This window comes from Odocoileus virginianus, chromosome 32 (assembly GCF_023699985.2).
Source record: "Odocoileus virginianus isolate 20LAN1187 ecotype Illinois chromosome 32, Ovbor_1.2, whole genome shotgun sequence".
In the NCBI taxonomy this organism is placed as follows: Eukaryota; Metazoa; Chordata; class Mammalia; order Artiodactyla; family Cervidae; genus Odocoileus; species Odocoileus virginianus.
The window spans coordinates 2120492-2143102 of NC_069705.1; the positions used below are offsets into that span (position 1 = coordinate 2120492).

The 22611-nt window shown below is 51.5% G+C and overlaps 2 protein-coding genes across 6 annotated transcripts in view; one reads left to right on the forward strand and one right to left on the reverse strand.

Moving 5' to 3' along the window:
* The window catches only part of AP3M2 (adaptor related protein complex 3 subunit mu 2), a 33583-nt gene extending 19069 nt beyond the window's left edge, over positions 1 to 14514 (forward strand). For 2 of the 5 annotated variants that reach the window (XM_070459742.1, XM_070459738.1), the window contains exons 9-14: positions 1 to 9137; positions 9388 to 9725; positions 10024 to 10595; positions 12058 to 12279; positions 13559 to 13902; positions 14199 to 14514. In XM_070459742.1, coding sequence (XP_070315843.1) covers positions 1 to 101 — 101 coding nt within the window. In that variant the 3' untranslated portion in view covers positions 102 to 9137; positions 9388 to 9725; positions 10024 to 10595; ... (1 more) ...; positions 13559 to 13902; positions 14199 to 14514. The remainder of the gene's footprint in view (positions 9138 to 9387; positions 9726 to 10023; positions 10596 to 12057; positions 12280 to 13558; positions 13903 to 14198) is intronic. The other 3 variants (XM_070459739.1, XM_070459740.1, XM_070459741.1) reach the window with 3 other exon arrangements.
* PLAT (plasminogen activator, tissue type) overlaps positions 5373 to 22611 on the reverse strand; it is a 22872-nt gene continuing 5633 nt past the window's right edge. Inside the window, exons 2-14 of the mRNA XM_070459737.1 lie at positions 16915 to 17012; positions 15726 to 15768; positions 14065 to 14202; positions 13606 to 13716; positions 13119 to 13293; positions 12162 to 12253; positions 10663 to 10843; positions 10189 to 10274; positions 9534 to 9729; positions 9304 to 9440; positions 9028 to 9168; positions 7788 to 7954; positions 5373 to 6230 (exon numbers count right to left, since the gene is read on the reverse strand). Of these exons, the coding sequence (XP_070315838.1) occupies positions 6072 to 6230; positions 7788 to 7954; positions 9028 to 9168; positions 9304 to 9440; positions 9534 to 9729; positions 10189 to 10274; positions 10663 to 10843; positions 12162 to 12253; positions 13119 to 13293; positions 13606 to 13716; positions 14065 to 14202; positions 15726 to 15768; positions 16915 to 16989 (1701 nt within the window). The 5' untranslated portion in view covers positions 16990 to 17012 and the 3' untranslated portion in view covers positions 5373 to 6071. The remainder of the gene's footprint in view (positions 6231 to 7787; positions 7955 to 9027; positions 9169 to 9303; positions 9441 to 9533; positions 9730 to 10188; positions 10275 to 10662; positions 10844 to 12161; positions 12254 to 13118; positions 13294 to 13605; positions 13717 to 14064; positions 14203 to 15725; positions 15769 to 16914; positions 17013 to 22611) is intronic.

Sequence of the window (22611 nt, forward strand, 5' to 3'; positions counted from 1 at the left end):
GCCTCAAAGTGAATCGTCTGGATATGTATGGAGAGAAGTACAAACCCTTCAAGGGCATAAAGTACATGACCAAAGCTGGAAAGTTTCAAGTTCGAACCTGAAGCGAGAATTTCGCAAAGCGGACCGTCATGAACACTTTTTCATTTCTTAACCTGTCTAGAAGTAAAACCCATCAGCCTGTCTCGTAGGTCCATGTCCACTCTGGACCCACCGGTTCCCGTTTTCCTTAGCCGTCCGTGCTGTGGAGCGAATCCAGGGAGACAGGGTCGCCGGGGGGGCTGGGGCAGGACCCACCCACCAGCATCTCCAACCCAGTTCTCAGAGCAGAGGCATGGGTCGCAGGGGGAGGTACCTGATGGTGTGTTGAACTGTTTGTAACTTTGTAATGGGGTTACCCCAGGAAAACACCAGCGTTTGTTACTTGTTTGGCTGTAATTTTCTTCAGCCAAGGGAAGACTTCTTTGTTTTTGTTTTTTAAGCTGGGGGAAAAAAGAATTAGAGCGCGCACTTGGAAGGAAACGAATGTTAGTGGAGGAAGGCATGGAGAAGGCATGGAGTGTGTGCACCCCCATTAAAGTGAAGAGAGAGGGGCACCCATCTCCACCCCAGGAGGGGCTGGGAGGAACGGAGTGGAGTGAGTTTCCTTCTGAGCCCTCTGTTTGTATACAAGCATAAAGATCTGTACTTCTAGAAGTGAACTGGAAGCTTCTCTAATTGGAGCCCGCCGCGGCCACGGAAGTCCCAGCGGAGGGAGACTTTTCCCTCAGAGGCTAGGACGCCTGCCCGCTGCACCGGCCGCCCTCTCCCGTGAGAGGGCTCCCTGCCCACTCCCTGGGGTGGGGGGTGGTCTCAGATACCTCTTTCCTTGACCTCCTGCAAATAGCTCCACTCCTTCACAGAATTGCCGCTCCCAGAGGAGAGTCTCAGAGAAGCCAGCCCCGTTGGCCCCAGGGCGGCCCCACGAGCCGCCCCCAAGGCCCAGCGGCTCCTTGTCCACGTCCATTCGGGGGCTCCCTGGGGGCTGGAGCCTGACCCTCCCATCGACACGCTTTCCCGCGGTCACTCTCAGCCAGACGCTGACCGGAGCGGCCAGTCCTGGGGGCTGACCAGTAAGGACATTTACTCAGTCTCTTCTGTTCTGTACCCCCACTGCATAATCTATTAGCAATGTATATTTAGCAATATATATCGCCATGTTTGTTTTTAAGACCCCCCCACCCCAGATCCCTTCAGTCACTGAATAAAACCGATGTTGTAGGAAGAGGGTCACGTTGGGTCTGTGCAGCCCGGTCCAGGAAACACGGCAGCTGAAGGTGGTCCGCAGGCCTCCCCAGCGGGAAACTTTCCGTCTAGTTCAGTATGCCCATCACCCATTCAAATGTTCATAGATCAGACAGGTATTTAAAATTATAGTTTATGATGCGATACTGTCTTCTGCCCTGTGCATGGAGAGAAATGAAGACCTTGTGCTCTCCAAACCCTACAATTTTTCTCTAATGCCCTGTTTTCCAAGTACTTAGGTAGTGTGTTTTTCTTCTATAGTTTTCTCTTCCTCCTTCCTGGATTTGTTTTTGCTGCAGAATAATGCTGCTTTGTGGTTTTGCTCTGGGGTCTGTTGTGCTGTGTCTCATAGCCCATCGCTCCAAAATTCGTCCTGGATCCCAGATCCCATTCCTACACCTGCCATGGCAGGGAAATGCCTCTGCCTGTAGGTTCCAGAACAACGGAACTACTACTCCTGACGGCTCTGGAGGATTTCAGGGTTTCCTTGGTCACAGGAGACAACCCTTCTTGGTTCCTGAATACCCTTAGGTTTATAAGTCTGGCTGTCTTATTCTCTCCAGGGCAGCTCATCCTAATTTCAAGGGAAGAATTTAAGGAGAAGTAAAGTGCTGGGGAAGTGGGGCCCTCAGACCATAGCAGGGGACCCCCCCCCAAGCTGCAGACCCTTGGACACCCCCTCACCCTGGTGGTATGTTAGCATAGCTGGTGCCGGGTGCCCCCAGTGAGCCGCTCGGTTCCACGTGTGTTTAACGTGCAGAAGCATCTTCTCTGTTTAAATCTTAATAAAGTTGAGTGTTGCCAGTCCTGAGTGTCCTGAGTGTCTTATTACTAGGAGCATGGGTGATGCTCTGCACACATGCCCAGCAGAAGCAGGAAGAAAGACATGAATTCAGGGGATCTCACTGCATCCACACTTTCCAACCAGCAGACCCGAAGCTGTATATAGAGTTTGGGTATGTCGTCTTGCAGGTCGTGAGAACAAAGGTCCAGATCAACCCAGTTACGTTCCCCAGGGTACAAAGGACAAAACCACTGAAGCTGCTGGTGTCTGTTCCAGCGCTTTCCCTGTCCTGGCCTCCCGTGCTTCTTAGGTTGATTAATTCAGACGTGAAGCAGGGTGCAGGGGTCCTGGTTATCCTAATTGCAGTGATGACTTTCTGGAGTCTCCTGGGGTGTGTAGACGAGGGTCCTGCTCCCATATCTGACCTGTCTCTCGTGGCCAGGGGAGACTAAGACGACGCCTTCTTTCTGCCTTCCAACCACAGGTGTTGTCAGGGTGTCCTGCTATCCCATCCTATCTGTTTCAGCAACACCTCTCTCTGCCTTGGGTCTGGCTGTTTCCTTAGCCTCACGGTGTGACCAGGCATGTTTTCTAACACTTGTACTTTCCTCTGTGGCCAGTAGGTGGTGACTCAGTGCCAGCAATGGCATTATTATTATTATTTGTTTAATTGTTAGGAAAAAAAATTTTTTTGAAGGAAATTGAAACTCTTAAACTTTGCCTGAAGATCCCAAGTTTGTGAGTCTTTGACATTCAAGGTTAGATGTGGAACCAAAGTTTATGATCCTCTTTCAACAACCTGACCTAAGATGGGAGCTCCAGGGGGAATGGTAGTTTCAATCGTTTGAGGTTCTCTAGGTCTTTACCCATTAAAGCTATTTGCACAATAACATGAGGATCTTCTTTGTTCTTTGGGTTTCTATTTGCGTCTGTTTTATTAACCAGGCAGAGAGAGTCACTTCCCCTAATCGCCCTCTCCTTCCCCCGACAGTCCCAGACGTTTTATCCTGACTCCCCTAACCCACGCCGGGTAGTGACACGTTGCGCTCTGAGTGTGTTTTGCCTCATCCACATGCATCCGTCCTGCGGGGCTGGGGGCTCTCCCTGGAGCTCTGTTAGTGGCCTCTGCCGAGCACCTGTCTTCAAGTAGCCTGTGGTTTCCAGGGCTTCACTCAGAGGAATGTGGGGGCCTTTTAACTTTGCATTTCCATCAAAGGAGCCCTCCACTGCTTCAGTTCATTTCAATAATACAGCTGTCCGGAGAAAAGCTTGTTCTGCAAGGGGGGAGGGGATGAAACCAGCAGAACTCCGACCAGAGCTGCAGTTACAGGGGTCTTCCTTACCACTGTCTTCCAGCTGCCTTCTCCCCCAGAGGGCTAAGGTGCACATCTACCTAAGACAAAACCTGCCCCTTTCACAGGCTGAAATCAGGAAATCTGTGACTTAACATTTCTGTGATCTGAGTTTATTGAACTGGTCCAGGGACCAGACATTGTCAAAGAAATCAGTGCCCCCCTCCCCACCACTACCCCTACCGCTGGAATCAAGCTTCTGGGCTTTAGATTCTCTTTCTTTTGTGAGTTGAAACTATTCCTTTAAGAACTAAGTTGAGCAGTTCTGACCGCCTCTCTAGAGAGAGAGAGAACTACGACCACATTTGCTTCAAGGAACTGTCAGCACATAACCCAACAGCAAGCCTTGCATCATCAGGTTTATTCTTAGATTTGGGGTGTCAGTGATAAGAACTGTCAGGCAGTAGCCAGGGATATGAGTTACATCTCAGGAGCAGTAAGAAAGTCTAAGAGAAGCGGAAAGCGGCATTGCTTAAGTAACATACTTGTGTGAACTGGTCTGGGAGTGAACTCTTAAAAAAATTTTTTTTATTGGAATATAGTTGATTTACAATGTTGTGTTAGTTCCAGGTATACGGCAAAGTGAATCAGTTATATATTTACATATATTCACTCTTATTTTTTTAGAGTCTTTCCCCATGTAAGTCACTAGAGTTTTAGTAGAGCTCCATGTACTATACAGCAGGTCCTTATCAGGTATCTATTTTACACATAGCGGTGTGTATATGTCAGTCCCAATCTGTGTCAGCATCTTCTTGACCCTCATTCCTCTTTTACCTTGGAGTTCCTGTCCGGGGTGTCTCCCCACCCACTCCCCTCCCGTGAAGATCTTCCCCCAGCCTCGCTTGGTCCATCACTTGCCTAACCCCACGTGTCTGCGGCTCCCTGCTGCCAAGAGAATTAAGTCCAAAGTTCAGTTTAGCATTCAGAGTGCTGTCATTAATTCCAACCTACGTTTTTCTTCATGAACGTCACTTTGGACAAAATATAACTCGATTCCTCCCCACACTCCCCTGCCTTTCTTGCCCTCTAGATCTGTAGATTTTCATGCAGTGGTAGCTCCTTGCCTCAGGAACTACAGTCAATATCCTGTAATAAACCATCATGGAGAAGAATACGAAAAAGAATGTATATATGTGTATAACCAGATCACTTTGTTATGCAGTACAAATTAACTCGACTTTGTAAATCAACTATTCTTCAATAAAGTTTTAAGAAAAACTCTAAAAAGAGTGCCTTTCTCATTCCACCAGCCCAAATCTTGCTCAATTTTTGAAAAGCCTACCCAATTCTATTTTTTCCTTAAGTTTCATTCTTTTTTGGTCTTGGGTACAGCACAGGAGATCTTCATTGCTGCGTGCAGGATCTTTAGTTGTGGCATGTGGGATCTAGTTCCCTGGCCTGGGACTGAACCCAGGCCCCCTGCATTGGGAGCACAGAGTCTTAAACCACTGGACCACCAGGGAAGTTCTTTTCTTAAGATTCTTAAATCCTTCCTGAGCTGAATTTCAGCAAAACTTTCTGGCAAACCATTTTGTGGTTCATCTCCACCCTGCCTTGTTATTTCTCTGAATCCCCATTTCCCTGTCAAACCAAGAGTTCCTTTCTTTCCTTTTACCTCTTATAGCACTTTGAATGTGTGCATGCTAAGTCACTTCAGTTGTGTCCGACTCTTTGTGACCTTACTGACTGTAGCCCGCCAGTCTCCTCTGTCCATGGGATTTTCTAGGCAAGAATACTGGAGTGGGTTGCCCTTTCCTACTCCAGGGGATCTTCCCAACCCAGGGAACCAACTCTCCTCTCATGTCTCCTGCATTGGCAGGTGGGTTCTTTACCAAGAGCACCACCTGGGGAGCCAATGAAAGGAAATATTCCCAATGATTCAAAGAATGTGGACGAGAGTAAGGAATAAAGGCTGTGAAGGTACTGTGTGTAACAGAAAGATACCACTCTCATTCAGGAAAATATGTGAAAAATATATCAGAATTTATTATTCCAATACAGTATCATACAGGTAGTGGCGACAGAGTATAAACAAAAATGAACTGATATAAATATGCTAGAGCCTAGTTTATCAGTTATTAAAATGATACGCGTCTCCTGGGTCTATGATGAAACTTATAAAGAAAAAGAATTACACTGTACACAAATAGGATTCCCTCCAAGACCTGCAGTGGGAGAAAAGGAAAGCCCAACACTTGACTTAAGGGCTGGAGTCGAGGAACATGATCTGGCCAGCTAGCCCATCCCTTGGTAGGAGGTTCCTGCTAGGCTTCCTTGTGACTATAAATAGACATTCTATTTCTAGTAGAATACATCTAACCCTTCTTTCCTGAAGGCTTGAGTTATCTTTGCCTACTGAGACATGCTTTCATCTTTGTGGTCCCCTTTCCAAAGATGCTCTCGTGCATAGAGGAAGAAGCGGGCTTCCACCCTGGGGAGTGGTCTTCCACGAGGGACTGGCGTTAATCCACCTTCCCGTCTGACAGTACGTTTCAGCCCTTAAGCCCTGAAAACTTCCAAAATGGAAAAGTACCTGTGAAACTACATCCTCCCTCCACTTCCGCTGTGTGAAGAAGCCCCCGCCGTGGTGAGTCTTCAGAGATGGGAGAAGCGGGGTCTCTGTGACGTAGGGGAAAACGGGGTGCCCCTGGTCACGGTCGCGTGTTGTCTCGAATCCAGTCCAGGTAGTTAGTCACCTTGGTGTACACCCCCGGGATGTCCTTCTGCCCGCAGCCCAGGCCCCAGCTGATGATGCCGACCAAGGTCATGTGGCTGTCCTTCATACACACCAGGGGGCCGCCCGAGTCACCCTGCAGAAGGGGGAAAGAGGTCAGCTGCGTGCAAAAATGCAGACTCTTTGGGGGGATGTTAGGGTGAATATTTGTAGTGCTATATGTATTTTACATACAGCTAATATGTGGCACTAATATGTATCCTTCAACGTGCTCAGTTTCAGGGAGGGAAATTTTACCTCCTCAATCTTGGACCATTAGGGAATTAGGTTGTCGTTTTTTTGTAAAGTGGACTTGAGCTCAGACATTGCTGACAAGTGCTCAGTTGTGTCCAACTCTTCGCAATCACATGGACTGTAGCCCGCCAGGCTCCTCTGTCCATGGGCTTTTTCCAGGCAAGAATACTGGAGTGGGTTGCCATTTCTTTCTCCAGGGGATCTTCCCAACCCAGGGATTGAGCCCTGGTGTCCTGTGTCTGCTGCACTGGCAGGCAAATTCTTTATCACTAGCGATACCTGGTCCCCACTGGATTGTAAAGTCACCACTAACTGCGCGGCCCTAGGCAATTGGACTTCAGTATTCTTACCTGAATGATACTAAATAATAATGATCTAAAATAGAAATCATAGTACTTCCCTTATGAGGTTATGGGAGTTAACTGGAAGAAAGCTTGAAAAGCTCTTGAGAACAATGTAAGGCTCTTAGTAGAACTCTTGGCAATTGTTAGCTGTTATTGTCTTATTGAATCAAAATGACTTGTTTTTAACTTGACGCTAGCTGATAGATAGATCATGGTTTCACTTTGCACACAACCTTTTATGACTGTCGAGCTAGGTGGTGGAGGTGTTTGAGAAAACCCTGCAAAAAGAGACCAGAGGCTGTCATGGAGGCAAGAGGGGGAGATGGGGGTGTGATCCCCGCATCAGAACTGAGCCCACGGCCCTCAGTGCAAGACCCCAGCCCTACTGCCTCCAGCCATGCCCCCGTCTCCCAGCCTCAGTGAGAGCACAGTGGACGTGCAAACAGCCCCGAGTTGAGGGTTCCTTTGCTCCATTAGGTCCTACCTTACACTGGTCCATGTCTCACACTCAGAGTTATCATGAGATACAAGTACGTACCAGCTCTGATGGGGACGCCAACCCAGAGACCCTGTAATAGTGTGCTTTCCCGGGGGAAACCTCATCAGAGGGCTGAATGCAAGTTCCTAAAATTTCTTTCTCACAGATCATCTCTCTCCTATTTCCAGGAAGCTGCTGTTCCTCCACTGCTACCCAAGAGACCCTGATTCCCCAGCACCCACAGAAGCCAAAGCTGTCTTAACTTGTGTGGCTTTGTCCATCACTTTGATAGCCATTTAATTTTCTAGGCTTACAGGAAATCCTGTACCAGGTGGGGGTTCCGGTGCAGACACTGGGGAAATTTACTGCTGTTTAGATGTCTTCAGTTTGGGTGACTTTGATCTTGGCTCCAGCTGCTTTATTCTCTGAGGCTTTCATCTAGATCCCATCCCCCGCACCCAGATGAATCACTGCTTGGCTATAACCTTTTTTTCCCTTGGTTAAGAACCAGTTGGCCGAGGAACACTTTTGCCCCTGGATAGGGGAGGCTCAGGAGAGGAGGGCCGCCCTCGCGTACCTGGCAGGCATCGTGCAGGTTTGTGTGGTCCCCACCGCTCCGTGTGTCTCCGGCACACAACATGTTGTTGGTCACGGTCTTATTAAACAAGTGGCGGGAAGTGCAGCGGCTGGCTGGGTAGAGCCGGACATGAGCCTCCTTTAGCCGCTCCGAAAAGAAAGGAGACCCTGGAAGAGGGCAGGGAAGACAGCTTGTGGCTCTACGGGAAGTTATCTAGAAACCTGTTGGAAGGAGAAACCTGAACTTTTCAATGATAGCTAACGTTGATTAATCTTTTACATGTATTAAATTGAATCCCACGGAATTGCCCATATTTTAACCTTTTGACCTAGAGAAATGGCAGTTTCACAGAGTTTCAACCAGGTGTTTCTCAAGAGCAGCAGAAGTGACATACATTTGGGGCCAGGTAATAGTTTTTGCAGGGGGCTGCACTGTGTATTGCAGATGTCTGCCAGCACCCCTGGCTTCTGTGTGCATGCGTGCTTAGAGTCATGTCTGACTCTTTGCGACTGCATGGACTGTAGCCCACCAGGCTCTGCTGTCCAAGGGATTCTCCAGGCAAGAATACTGGAGTGGGTTGCCATGCCCGTCTCCTGGGGATCTTCCCGACCTAGGGATCAAACCAGGGTCTTCTGCAATGCAGGCAGATTCTTTATGATCTGAGCCACCAGGAAGCTTCACTGGCTTCGATCCACTAAACGTGGGTATAAACCTTCATCCTGAGTCGTCACAATAACTGACATTGCCACATGTTGCCTAGCGGGCAAGAGCACCCTAGCTGAGAACCACTGGTTTAACCTAATATCTCATTTAAGCCTCAATCTATTCACTTCTTACCAATGAGGAAACTGAGGCTTGGAGCAGCATGAAATGAAAAATCCACGCCTGGATCACAGGGCTCACCAGGTGCAGAGCGAGGGCTACCGGGTGGCAGGCAGAGCTCAGGAACCACACCCTTAACTAAGCTTGCTCCACGTCTTACCAAAACCTCATTGAAATCTTCAGCCCTTAAAGCCCTCCTGCCACTTAGACCTCTTTCTCGACCGACCGGGCCATTGGATGGGAAGGTGGATGGCGGGGCTTCACTTAGCAGGAATCTGCCCAGGCTATCATAGCGGCAGAGCCTGCCCCAGGGCTGGCCTGGACACTCTCAGGACGGCTGTTTCCTCTCTCCGTCAGCACCCGCCCCCCACACTGCCCCCAGACAGACAGGACGGCACAGCGACTTCCTCCCACTCACAGGCCTCGTGTTTCCCATAGCCGGACAGCTCGCACTCCGTCCAGTCGGGCAGCTGCAGGCTGGCGTCTGGGAGGCAGATGGTGCGGACGGAGCTGCTCTCCCGGGCGCAGGTCAGTGAGTCCGATTTCAGGTGCAGCAGCGCTGGGAGAGAGGGATTGAGGAAGAAAGTGGGGATTTCCGGGGAGAGGAGGGAGGGGCCAGGGGCCTGGGAGGAGGAGGTGGGCGGTGTGGGTCTGGGGGAGTCTAACTGGAGCCAGGGAGAGCCGGACATCTTACCGATGTCATTGTCGTAAGTGTCATCATCAAATTCCTTGTGGATGATGTATTTTTCTACTTCAAACATCTGCTCCTCCTCTCCAGGGACCAGCCGGTATGTCCTGCCCAGGACCACCTTGAGATGGTGAGTCAGGTACCTGATGGAGAAACAGACGTGAGGATGCTCTTCTGTATCCGGCCTGGTCTGAGGCCTTAGTGGGAAGGCCGGCCCCCTGGGCACACATCCCTACCTCTCCTGGAAGCAGTGGGCGGCCGACAGCACCCAGCAGGAGCTGATCAGGATCCCCCCACACAGAAACCGCTCTCCCGGGGACCGCCTGTTCTTGACGAAGATCGCGGCCTGCCAGGGGTGGGAGGTGATGTCGGCGAAGAGGCCTCCCTTGATGCGGAACTGGGGCCGCTTGTACTCTCTCAGGCCACAGGTGACTGCGGAGGGCAGGGCGGAGTGGGGGGTCAGACCTGCAGGCGTGGGCGAGGTCCCCAAGCCCCAGCCCAGTGTCCCGTCTGGGAACCCGGGTTTCCACCCACGGCTGTGCTTCTGTGGCGTCTGTACAGAGTGACTGGAGCCTCTGCTTCCCTCCTCCTCACATCCCGGCCGCCATCACTACTACATCACTACTACAAGGCATCTCCAGAGAGCAGCCAGGAGCCCGATGCCATCCATGAGAAACGGCTGCATCCTTTCCTTCTCTCTTGCCCCTCCCATCACCTGCCCAACAGCGTCGCCATCTACCATGGCTTCAGCCGGGCAAGCCCCTCCCCACCCAGGTCCGGCCTTCCTGAAAAGCAGACCGCTGCGTAGCCTGAACCAGACAGCTTCCCAGACGTGGGAAGCGGCGGAGGACACAGGCAAGAATAATGCTGGGTGAGAGGAGCCAGTCTTACCGCACTGGGGCACGTCACAGTACTCCCAGGTCAGCTGGCGGTCCTTCCACACGTGGCACCAGGGCTGGGCGTCCCCATCGGGATTCCTGGGTGTGAGGAGGGACGGTTTTCAATCACATCACAAGTCAGGGAAGAGGGGAAGGCTGCCCAACTGGGGGGCGGGGCGGGGGGGGGGGGGACGACCCTGAGCCCTGAGCTGGGCTCTGCCATAGATCCCCCACCACCACCTAGGAAATCATTCCTATCTTCTGCATTTTGTTGTCATCTCCCAGCACAACTGGGAGAAAACCCCCAGGATGGAATAAAGGGGCCTCCGGAGGACGGAGCAGGTGAGGGCAGCCCCTCTTAACGTGGGATACGGGTCAGACCGTAGAAGCGGGTCCCTCCCACCCATGTGACCTTCACGTGTGAGTTTCCGAGTCGGCCCCGCCCCACCCTCCGCGCGGACACGCCCCCGGGGTACACGCGGCCCACCTGCAGTGGTTGTGCTTCCCCAGGCCCAGGGCCCGCGCGTTGCTCTTCCAGGCGGTGTAAATCTTGCTCGTTAGGAACATGGAATTCCACGGGAGGCAGGAGGCCCCAGACTTGGTGCGGCTGCGGGTGCCGCGGTATGCCAGCCCGTTTCCAGTGTAGCAGTCCCCATCTTCTTCTGCAACTGGAACGCAGGAAATCCAAACTGAAACACAGCTGCTGAAGCGAGGGAAGGGGGGAGGGGGGAGGGGGGGAGGGGGGAGGGCAGCCCTCCCACCTCGCCCTTTTCTCTCCTTCTGGTGCATTCACTGCGGGTGGCCAGCGGCTTCCACCTGGTGCCAGCTTCCCCATCACTGGGCTGTCTTAAGGGAGACCGTGAGGGATATTCAGGGTCAGGAAAGGCTGCCCAGTTCAGCTAGTGGGGATTGATTATTCCTGGAGCCGCTTGGAAGGCTGTTAGGGGTTTCCTTGTTTCTACCTGATAGGCTGCTGTCAGTCTGGGGGCTTCTGTGGGGGGCCATGTGTGCAGGCCCAGTTTTCTAGGATTTTGTCTGCCAGGGCCTTGAAGGATTTACTGGACTTGGGAGGGAAGCAAGAGTATGAACCTTCAAATGCTGAGTATTTGCCCCCATTTTACCCTCTTTTCTACCCATTTGAAACTGACACAGTACCCTAGCACGCACCAGTAACCTATTGAGAAGGGGCCTTTGAGATCATCAGTCCCAGTGAATCCCAGTTTATACCAGATCTAGGGGGTGGACAGGATGCTTTAGAGTCACTCTGTGCTGTGTTCTGCTTAGCGGCTCAGTCCTGTCTGACTGTGCGACCCCACGGACTGTGGCCCGCCAGGCTCCTCTGTCCACAGCGATTCTCCAGGCAAGAATACTGGAGTGGGTTGCCGTGCCCTCCTCCAGCGTTGGAGTTACTCTAAAGAGCCCTCAAAATCACGTCTATCAGTGTCACTTGTAGGCTGAATGTGCATTTTTATACATATATATTTAGAACTTTGAAACATATTTTTACATGATTGTGATAAATAGCATCATTATTTGGGAAAGCACCACTGAACTCATAGTGCCTTTTTGTAGCTGAGTACTTTTTAAATCTGGGAAGTTTTCTCACATTAGAAGTCTTTAGAGACAGAGCGTGATCTTGAGAAATAGGCCCACTAATCAAAAAAGAGAGAACTTGCGTGTATTCTCAAAAGGACTGGAAACCACCGGTAGAGCCCCATCTTTTCTGTCCACGAGGAAACTGGGGGTCAGCAGGGTGCAGAGATCGGCTCGAGGTCAGACAGCTAGTTAGAGGCCAAGCCTGATGAGGACCTAAGCCTCTTGACTTCCTTCCTCTGATGCCAAAGTGACTGACCGCTTCACTCCTTTGTCTCCTCATTTGCAGAAGGACCATCAGCCTTGTCCTCCAGATCTCCCTAGATCTCCCTTCCCCACCCCACCCCCTTGGGACTCTGTGAGGCCGCAGGGCCCTGGGGAGGCTGCACTTACCCTTAGCACAGGCTGGAGTGCTGCAGAACTCAGAGATGTATTTCCCTGCCTTGAAGATGTAGCACCAGGGCTTTGAGTCTTGGTCCGGGTTTCTGAAAAATCAGCCGGGAAGGCCAGGGTAAGTGAAGTTAAGCCTGTTTCTCAGGCCAAGGACTCTTTACTCTCTTCTGGGGAGAGAGTTATTTATGTTTGTTGTACCCAGGAGAGTCAGATCATGTTGGGTGGAGGTATGACCTTGTAATCGCCTTTGTTGGGAGATTAAACATGGTTTACAGAGATGCACATGGCTGCCACGTTGACAAGGGGTAGACCATCCTGGCGGGCTTTATGTGTTAACTTGGCTGAGCTATTGTGCCCAGTTGTTCGATCAAACACCAGCCTTGGTGGTGCTGGGAAGGGATGTGTCGATGTGGTTCACGTAGGTCAGCTGACTTCATCCAGTCAGTCGAAGGCATATGAAGAGCAAAAGCTGAGAAATTCTGTCTCACATTGCAGTATCAACTTGGGTCTGAGTTTCCAGCTTGGGGAGGGGGCTGCCTACAGATTCCAGACCTGCCAGCCCCACCACGGTCATGTGAGCCAATTCCTTAAAATGCATCTCTTTATGTAGATAGAAATATATTTACATCTCTCTCTCTCTCTCTATATATATATATATATATGTATCTATAGCTATATAAATAGATATATCTTTCTGGAGAAGAAATGGCAGCCCACTCCAGCATTCTTGCCTGGAGAATCCCATGGATACAGGAGCCTGATGGGCACCATCCAAGGTGTCACGAGAGTCAGATGTGACTTAGCAACCGAACCACCACCACCATGCATATCTTTGTTTCCGTATCCGTGTACCTCCTATGGGTTCTGCTCCTCTGGAAGCCCTGGCACAGGTCTTTGTGTGACTGCCCCAGCTTCTCACCAGAGGAAACCCTCCTGGGGGGGAGGCAGCCATCTCACCTGCAGTAGTTGTGGTTCCCAAGGCCCAGCCTGACGGCGTCGGGCCTGCGCCCGCTGTAAGGCTTCATGGCCAGGCCGCTGCTGTTCCAGTTGGCGCACTCAGCCCCGCTCTCTGCTGTGCTCCACGTGCCTCTGTAGGCGACACCCTGGTCCTTGTAGCACGTGGCGGTGGTGTCTGATGGGAAGCGGGACACACGACACGTCCCGTGTGAGTCCCCTTTTCATCTAGTTTTCCACGGGGGGCTCAGCGCCGCCTCCGTCACCCCTGCAGACCGCTGAGGTGGGAGCTGCTGCGGGGGGCTGGGTCTCCCCGTGGCCCGGGACAGCACCAGGCTCCAGACTCAATCCTGGGACTCTAACCACCCCCGGGTGACCCCACCCCACCCCGACCCTTCCCTCATCACCCCACACTGTGCTCTCCTTTCTGGATCATTTTGCAGGTGGGATTTCCTGGTAGGTTCTCATCTCATAGAAGCGCACCACGCACCTATTTCACAGCGCTTCCCCATGAACCCTTCTGGGCACTGGCAGACAAAGTCTGAAGAATAGACGGCCTGCCGACACGTCCCCCCGTTGAAACACCAAGGTTCGCTGCAACCTGTCAAGTAGAAGAAAGGGGACCCCGAATTACTTTCCAGGCACCCCGAGAACACGAGGCAGAGTTGAAGAGGGCACCCTCCCCGCAGGCGCAACTCTGAACACTTCACCAAAACCAAACTCGTTGACTCCTCGCAGCTGACCCCAGAGTCTATGCAACTGTTCTCCCATTTTACAGATGAGCAAAGTGAGGCCCATGGCCTCGCACCTTCACCTCGGCCTAAGGCAGAGTGTGCCTGAGGCCCTGTTGGAGGGTTGGGCGGGCTGGGGATCGTGATGGACAGGGCTCGGGCCGGGGGGCCGTGGGAATGGGCCCGAGGCTCACGGCCCGGTTTGGGTGGACACGTACTTCTGACGGGCACCGAGTGGCACTGGGCCCGGCCGCCGTTGCACCAGCAGTGCTCCACCTGATTGCTCCTGAGCAGGGGTCGCAGCCAGGACTCGTGTTGGAGGTACGTCATCTGCATTTTTTCATCTCTGCAGGTCACTGTAACCACAGACAGGCCAGCCTCTTTAGGGCCCGACTCACCCCACACTGATGCCTCCCCTCTTCCATCCTGCTCACTCTCAGGAAAATCCATCCTTTATTCCTTCCTTGCTCTCAGCAGAAGACAACAAATACCCCATTTTTGTCACCAAAGACCCCTTTCATTATATAAAAAAAAAACTTTCAAATCCAGCTTATTAGGGGGATGTGCCAATATTATTTTCCATATGACTGTGTGACCTTACATTTAATTTCCCATGGAAATCAGTTATTTTCTTGAAATAAATAATAAAATGGTGTATTTCTACTGTGTCCTTATGTTAGTTTCAGTGGACCATGGAACCCACTTGAGAAAAACAATTAACAAAGACCTCTCTAATTGTTTTTCCTCTGATGGGACCTTATTTTGAAAGGGTTTATTTATCAAGACACATTTATAAGGTAATACTCTGATTTTTCATTTTAATTCATCAAAAAAGAGGCACATGTTTGCAATTGCAAACTTTTGATTCACCTGAGTATTATCACACTAAGATGATGCACTTCTGGCCCCAACAAAGAAGAGTAATATTTTAGTCTGTGCAGAAAATGTGCTACTTCCGTTAGTATTTCTGGTATAGTGAAAATAGTTGAAAGAGTCCCATTAATAGGTGTTCCCCTTTTCTCTCTCTGTTTGCAAATCAGAATGCCAGCTCAAAGAATCTGTAACTTTTAGTGGATTGGAGAAGTGACATGAGCTCACTGTCAGTGGTACTGCTGTTCTTTTAGCAGCCCGTTGGCGCCAAGACACACTGGCAGGAAAGGCCGAGCTGTCTGACAGCGAAGGCGGTGAGAGTTAAGCCGTGACTCACTCTGGGGAAGCTTCCACCTTAAATCGGTGTTACAGAGCCTTCCAGACCCAAAGGAAGTAGGTCCTGAGGGAAGAGGGGTGATTTGGGATCTGCAGTTCTTCCTATCAGATTCAAGACACTCGGGCCTAAGCATCAGTTATTCTTGGGATCCTAGTGGAAATGGTGCATGCATTTTTAGCCTCAACTCTAGACACGGCCTTACAAAAAAGGTCTTCCCACAGCACTGCTGTGAAATAAAGTATAACCCAGGTTGGTCATCTCTGAATTACCAACCGAAGCAACGGAGGCACAGAGAAATTAGTTAACAGAGTGGAGTCCGGGGGGAAGGGGCTCACAGTCCAGGGAAAGGCCCTGGAGGACCCTGCGGCCTGGTGGCTGTGTGACCCTGGGCAAGTCACTCAGGCTCTCTGGGCTCTGTTCTCATCTGTATAACTGCTCTTTGGGCCACTGGGCTCCCAGCAGTGAGTGACTGCCTGGCGTCCTGACACCTTGCCAGCACACCTGTTCCTATGTGAGTGATGAGAGGGCACAGGCATGTCTACAGACTCTGGCTTTCACGGAGCTTAAGTAAGCAGGTCACGTGGAAGAAAATCCCCGCTGGAGCTTCAGGCACCCTGACCCTGACCCTCACCCTGCCTCCGTGGACCGCCCTCTACCCCAGCAGCGTCTCACCTCTGTACGATCTGGCGCCTCTCCTGAGTCGTCTGTAGGTTTCCTGCAAAAAAAAGAAACCAGGGGTGGAAGAAGAGTCAGCACACACAGGTGTCTGAAGAATAAAGATGGTCAAACCAGAAGACTGCCATCAACCCACCTGTCCAGAGCACTCCTCTCAAGTAACTGGCCCAGGTGCAATGTCCACACCTGTCTTCCCCTCTGATCCTTCTTCTCTTTCTAGCCTAGTCCTGTCCAGAAGGACTTTCTGAGTGGTGAAATGTTTAATACCTGTGCTGTGCGATATGGCAGCCTCTGGTCACACGTGACGACGGAGCACTCATATGTCATGTGACTGAAGTGAATTTAAGTTTCATTTCATTTTAATTGTAGATGAAAACAGCCACCCGTGGGTTAGTGGGGATGTGTGCCCTCACCCCACCTCCTCCGTGTGACCATCCACACTCTCCCCTCTCTAAAATCCTGCTGTGTTGGGCATTGCTCACTTGGCCTGAATCATGCCCTTGGCCTGAATGATGCTCTTAGCTGCTGGGGATCTTCGGAGACCACGTCCTAACTAGATGGTACTCAATACATGGGCAGCTTGCTCACAGTGCCTGCACTTTAATAAAAACTTCACAGATTCTGACTTCCCCGGTGGCATAGTGGATAAGAATCCACCTGCCAACGCAGGTTCGATCCCTGGTCTGGGAAGATCCCCTGTGCTTCGGAGAAACCAAGCCCATGCGCCACTACTACTGAGCCCGTGCTCTGGAGCTGGGAGCTGCAGCTGCTGAAGGCTGCATGCTCTAGGGCCTGAGACCCACAACTTATGAGCATCTCTGTTGCACCTACTGAAGCTGGTGCACCTAGAGCCCATGCTTTGCAGCAAGAGATGCCACCCCACTGAGAAGCCTGTGCACTGCAGCTAGAGAGAAGCCCCCGCTCTCCAAAACTGGAGAAAGGAGAAAGCCCCAGTGCAGCAACGAAGACCCAGCACAGCCAAAAAAACTTGTAAAAAAAAAAAAAAAACTTCATGGATTCATTCAAGCAAATCCTTTAAAAACAGCTCCAAAGAAGTCACGAAGCAGTGGGGCGTACTCAAGTCAGAATGGTGCACGGGGTTCCCGCCGGAAGCCTGGACCTCAAGCCTCGTCCAGCAAGGGGAGCGTGTCTCGCTGTGTCCCAGCAGACACGAGCACACACCTACCTGGCTGGGCGACGTGAAGACGGCTCCGCAGAGCAGCAGCGTGCACAGGAACTCTGTCTTCATGGCGTTCATCATTTCCTCGGGGTGTCCCTTAAAGTCTGGAAGAAGAGGGGGAAATAAGCGGGAGATGTGAGAGATCCAAGCGGGCAGCAGAGTCCAGGAGCCAGGCGGTCCTCCCAGCATTGGGTCCCGGGGCAGGAGAGGCCGCGGCCAGCGTCTGGGAGATGGGGTTTTTGTTCTCACGTATACATTCATTATTGTGGCTAAATACACAGAACACAAATATTTCCCATTTTAACCACTTCTGAGAGTAAGTTCAGCGGCATTAAGTTCACTCACATTGTTGCGCAACCATCACCACCATCCAACTCCAAATGTTCATCTTCCCAGGCTGAAGCTCTGTACCCTGAAAACCTCAAATCCTTGTTGCCCTGGCAACCACCATCCTACCTACTTTTTCCATGAATCCGACTACTCCAGGTGCCTCATGTAAATGAACTTACATGATATTTGTCCTTTTGTCTCTGACTTATTTTACTGGGCATGATGTTCTCAGGTCCATCCATGCTGTAACATGGGTCAGACTTTCCTTTGTTTTTAAGGCTGGATAATATCCCACTGAGTAAATGGACCACATCTTGCTTATCCATGCATCTAGCGATGGACACAGGTTGCCAGAAGACAGCTTTGTTCAGACATCTCTGTGGGCTGAAGGCTGACACCACCTCTGGCCCTGGCTGCAGCCCAGGCCGTCAGGGCACTAGCTTGGTTTCCCTTGAAGTGAGCGCCTGCACTGGGGTTGACTAGATGGACCCACGGCAATGTCCGCTCTCTGACTTTTTTAGAGGAAATCATAGGAGATCTGGGGTTGGCACATCTCAGAGCCGGCTCTCCTCAGATGGCCTGAGCCCAGTCCCGGAGGACTTCCACGTCTCCTTGTCCAACAAAGGGAAGTCTCCTCCACCACCGCCTCCCTGCTCCACTGGGAAGCCGGCCTCCTTTAATATTCAGGCCCTGTGAAGTGCAGTTTTGCAGAGAGGAGGGGCGGCATCTGGTTTGGGTTTTCGGACTCAAATCTCCCTGACCCCACATCCCTGGCTCCATCTGCCTGGTCCTGGCTAGGGCTCCGGCCCTCAGCCTCTCACAGTGGGTTAGTCGGTTGGGGTGTTATTTTGTGGTCTGGCAGCCTCACTTGCTCCCTCGTCGGCAAGGATTAAACCAGGGCTCTTCTTCCCTTGACTCATTTCCCCTCAGTCACAACAACTCTGCTCCCATCCCTGCCCCCCACCTTCATCCCAAGCATCGGAAGGGCCCCGCTTGGTTCGGAGCGCCCAGGACTTGGACCCCAGCGCTGGCTCGGGCTCCTTTGCCGTTAGAGATGCTGTCCTCTCACATGGCCACAAGCCCCCTTCAGAGCAACGGTGAGAAAACAAGGAGCCAGAGGCGGGGGGAGCCGCTCTGCCCCAGTGAACTTCTGGGCCACTGGTGACAGGCAAGGCGCGCGGAGCTGTGGGAGAAGGAGGCGGGGACCGGACCATCCGGGCAGATTCCTCGGGCTCAGAGGGCATCTTGCCAACCAGCACACCCCTCCCGCTCCACACAAGAAACAGAAAGAAGCCAGGATCTGGGTCTTTGTTCCAGTTTGGTCTGCCCCCCAGGGGAGGCCCTTCCCGGGCAGGGCAGCGTGTTCTGCAGGGGCTGGGGGGTGGGGTGGGACCTTTTCTCACCCAGAGCAGGAAGCCTGCTGGCATTTGCTGCTTCCAGGCAGCTTCAGAAGGAAGACCTAGGAGTCGAGGGCATCCGAACAGGACCCGGAGTGGGGAGTCTTCAGATCACAGGCCATCACTCCTGATTTTGGTGCTTAGCAGTCCTCCAATTTCCCCTTTCTCAAAATTTCCCCAATTATCCTGGTACTTTGAATCTTCAAAAATAGCTCTTCATAAACAATCCCCCCTCTCTCTTCCTGCTACTAATAATGTTTCACATATTTGTAGGTGTCCCAGCTTTTATTATCTCAGCCAAGCCTTGGGATGGGGAGAGGTCCGCCTGCCCAGGGCTCTTGGCAGAAATTCTGGATGAAGCAATGAACCAGCCCGAGACTGGGGAAACTGGCTCCTCTTCCTCTTGCCTGATAATCAGCCAGGCCTTCCAGCAAGTTTGTTTCCTTCAGACAGGGGGCTTGTCTTTTCTCTGGATGCCCATCATCAAGCGACTGTGTCGTTTCAAGAATTTAAGGTCCTCCTTGAATGGGGCACATTCAAGGGGCTCGTGAAGGGGCCCTACAAGGAGCAGAAGTCTAGATGCTGGAAAATTGCCAAGTGATAAGAGGAGCATTAAGGTCTTTGCATTCATTGGACAGATGGGGGGAGGGGGCCCCGTGGGGGGAAGGAGGCCTGACGGGGGTGGGGAGGGATGCACTTAGGGCTGAGGGTAAAGGATCCAACAGCTGCAGCGCCTCAGACCCTTTTGCAACTGAAGACTCAGCAGAAGGGGCGTCTTTTTGTCTTCTGCTCTGGGACAGTCGGAGCCTGTCTCTTTTCTGTCAGTCCTTATCTTCCTCCACTTTTTCTGGCCTTGCAAGGCCTGGAGCTGACCCAGGGCCAAAGAGCCTGACACAAACCATGGGACGTTCCATCCTCGCTGCACCGAAGCGATGGGAACAGCTGGATGGGCCGAGAAGGGCGAGAGGATGACAAAGAAATGAGTCATCCTGCCTACAGTCAGCACCTTCCCGAGACAAGGAGGCAAATCTCGTCCTGGCGTTGCCTTTGTGGGGAGGGAGGTGCAGAGGTCTGGGGGCAGTGTCTGGGCGAAGAGCGAGTGACCCCGGAGATTCAGGAAGCACTCAGGACACTGGGGAGTTGTGGACCTCAACCCTGGACCACAAGTTCCCACCAAAGGGAGAGCCGCCCATGTGAGACTGGTAGGAGGGGAGATTTGAGAAATAAAGCACCAGAAGTCTCTTGCAGGCTCATTTTGTAAATCCAAAACTTGTCATCTTTTTGGTCTGTTCCTTTTCTCTTACTGTATTTAATAGTTTCCCAGAATCAAAAAACTAAAAGAGCAAAAAAAGGACTTCCCTGCGAGGGTGGGCGATGGGGTGGGGGGGTCCAGTGGTTAAGACTTTGCCTTCCAATGCCAGAGGTGCGAGTTCGATCCCTGGTCGGGGAACTAAGATCCCACAGGCCTTGTAGCCAAAAAACCAAAGCATATTGTGACAAATTCAGTAAAGACCTTAAAAAAGGTCCACATCAAAAAAACAAAAAACAAAAAACCAAAAGCAAGGCAGGAAAGAGGGAGGGAGGGAGGGAGGGAGGAAAGACAAGAAAAAGAAAACCACAGGGATGGGGATGGCTGGCTTTTGTGGGACTAGAATCCCTGAGTCACCAGCAGCATATGGAATGATTCTAAGATCGCTGGTCCCCAAGGTCCCAAGGCCCCAGCCCTGGCAGGCCCACCTAGGCACATAAAGTCAATTTTTGCAGATTTGCAAAAGGCTACGTGGACAGACCTCTGGAGACCCAGAGCTCAGCAAGTTGACAGAGAATCTGTGCAGATTAAGCGTGGCCTGGATTCGCAGGCTGTACCCGCGGGCATCCTTGTAGAGGACCAGCCTGCGATCTCCGCCTCCAGGGCGCCCCCTCCCCCCACCCCGCCATCTGCGTAGAGGCCACGCAGGGCCCTGCTGGGCTGCAGAAAAAAGTGACTCTGTTCTCCGGCCTCTGAATAGCCGTGAGTGATGACGTGACTCTGTTCTCTGGCCTCTGAATAGCCGTGAGTGATGACTGCTCGCGGGAGAACAATGGTCTGCTCCCCAGGGAGGGGGGGTGGTCTCCAGGAGCCAAAGGTGCCTTTGTGGCTGGGAAACCAATCTCGCCAGCCAGAAGCGCAGGACTCCTTTCTGTGGTGGTGGCAGGGGGAATGCTGATTGATGGGCCCTGGAGTCTGGCTGGGGCGAGGCCATGGGAACCGCAGCAGGACAGCCGGGGGAAGGGCCTGGGGGGGGGTGCAGTGGAGGGCTGTCCACAGGGTCTTTCACTGCCCTTCGCATGACCCATTCCCACCACCTGCTCCAGAAAGGCCTGCTCTCAGCAAAAGCACCGACACCCTCCTTCACATATGGTTTGACTGTATCAAAAGGAGTGTGTTGGCACTTCCCTGGGAGTCCAATGGTTAGGGTTCTGGGCTTCCCCTGCAGGGGGCATGGATTCCATCTCTGGTGGGGGAACTAAGATCTCACATGCTATTCGCCGTGGCCAAAAAAAAAAAATAATTAATGTGCTGCCCTTCCAAAAAGCATCTTTGATTTGAGACATCAAATCTGCTCCCAGGGATGCAAAACCAAGTGGGCTAGACTCTCAAGGCTTCCTCCAGGGCTGACGCCTTGTGATTTCTGCTGTTCTGTGTGTGCACGTGCTGTGTGGTCTGTGAAACACCTACATGTGGGGAGGAGAGCTTTCATGTAAACACTCCACCACATCCCATAACGTGACCTACAGTAAAGATCCGGGACCAACCAGTCAAGTTCTCTGATTCTAGGTACAAACAGCACATTTGCCGGGATGTTAAAGCTGCTTCTACTCTTGGCAGCAAAAACAAGGCAGGAAGCACTGAGCCAGCTGGAGGACCATGGAAATTGCAAGGGAAAGATAAAGTTCAGTTGATACGGCTATTCCATTTTTGCAAGCATGCAAGGCTTGCTCACTGAATCTTTGGCAAAGAGGAGCCTTGGTTTGTTATTACTTCACAAAGTCTCTCTCTGGAAATCTGAGTGAGAGAAAATCAGTCTCCAAGAACACCAGTACTCCAAAATGACTCACAGCTTTAAGACAAACATCACCCTCCCTCCCCCCACCCAGCCACTATGCCCTGGACGGATGCCAACAAATTAGAAAAGAGATGCTCAGAACTCCCTGAAACAGCAAAGGCCCGTCACTGAGTCAGGAGAAGAGATGTGGTGAGATGGGATGAGGAAACAGGCTTTGGAAATTGGGGCTGAACTCCCACAGAAAAGTGCACCTGTGTCTGCACCGGCGTCAGAGCCCAGGGCTGGAACCGTTAGCTCTATGGGTCACGGCTGCATACCCATCTTCCACCTATATGGGTCCCCCTTTTTAGAGGGTTTCCCTGGTGGCTCAGAGGGTAAAGAATCCACCTGCAGTGTGGGAGACCCAGGTTCAACCCCTGGGTCGGGAAGATCTCCTGGAGAGGGGAATGGCAACCCACTCCAGTATTCTTGCCTGGAGAATTTCATGGACAGTGGAGCCTGGTGGGCTATGGTCCATGGGGTCCCAAAGAGCCAGACACAACTGAGAGACTAACACTTTTTTTTTAGAGTTTATGCTCTCAGAATAGAAACCATTTCTAAAACTGCCATCACAGAAGCCATTCTTAGCTCTTCCCTAGAGATTATAATACTAAGTGAAGTCAAAGACCAATATCACTCATATGTAGAATCTAATTTTTTAAATTATATAAATGAACTTATTTATAAAATAGAAATGCACTCACAGATTTTGAAAGCCAACTTCTTTCCCGAAAGGGACATGGGAGGTGGAGGGGAGTGGTAAATTGGAAGCTTGGGATTAGCATATACACTCTACTATATATAAAATAAATAACTAATAAGGACCTATGGTACAGCATAGGGAACTGTACTCAATATTCTATAATAACCTATATGTGAAAAGACTATGA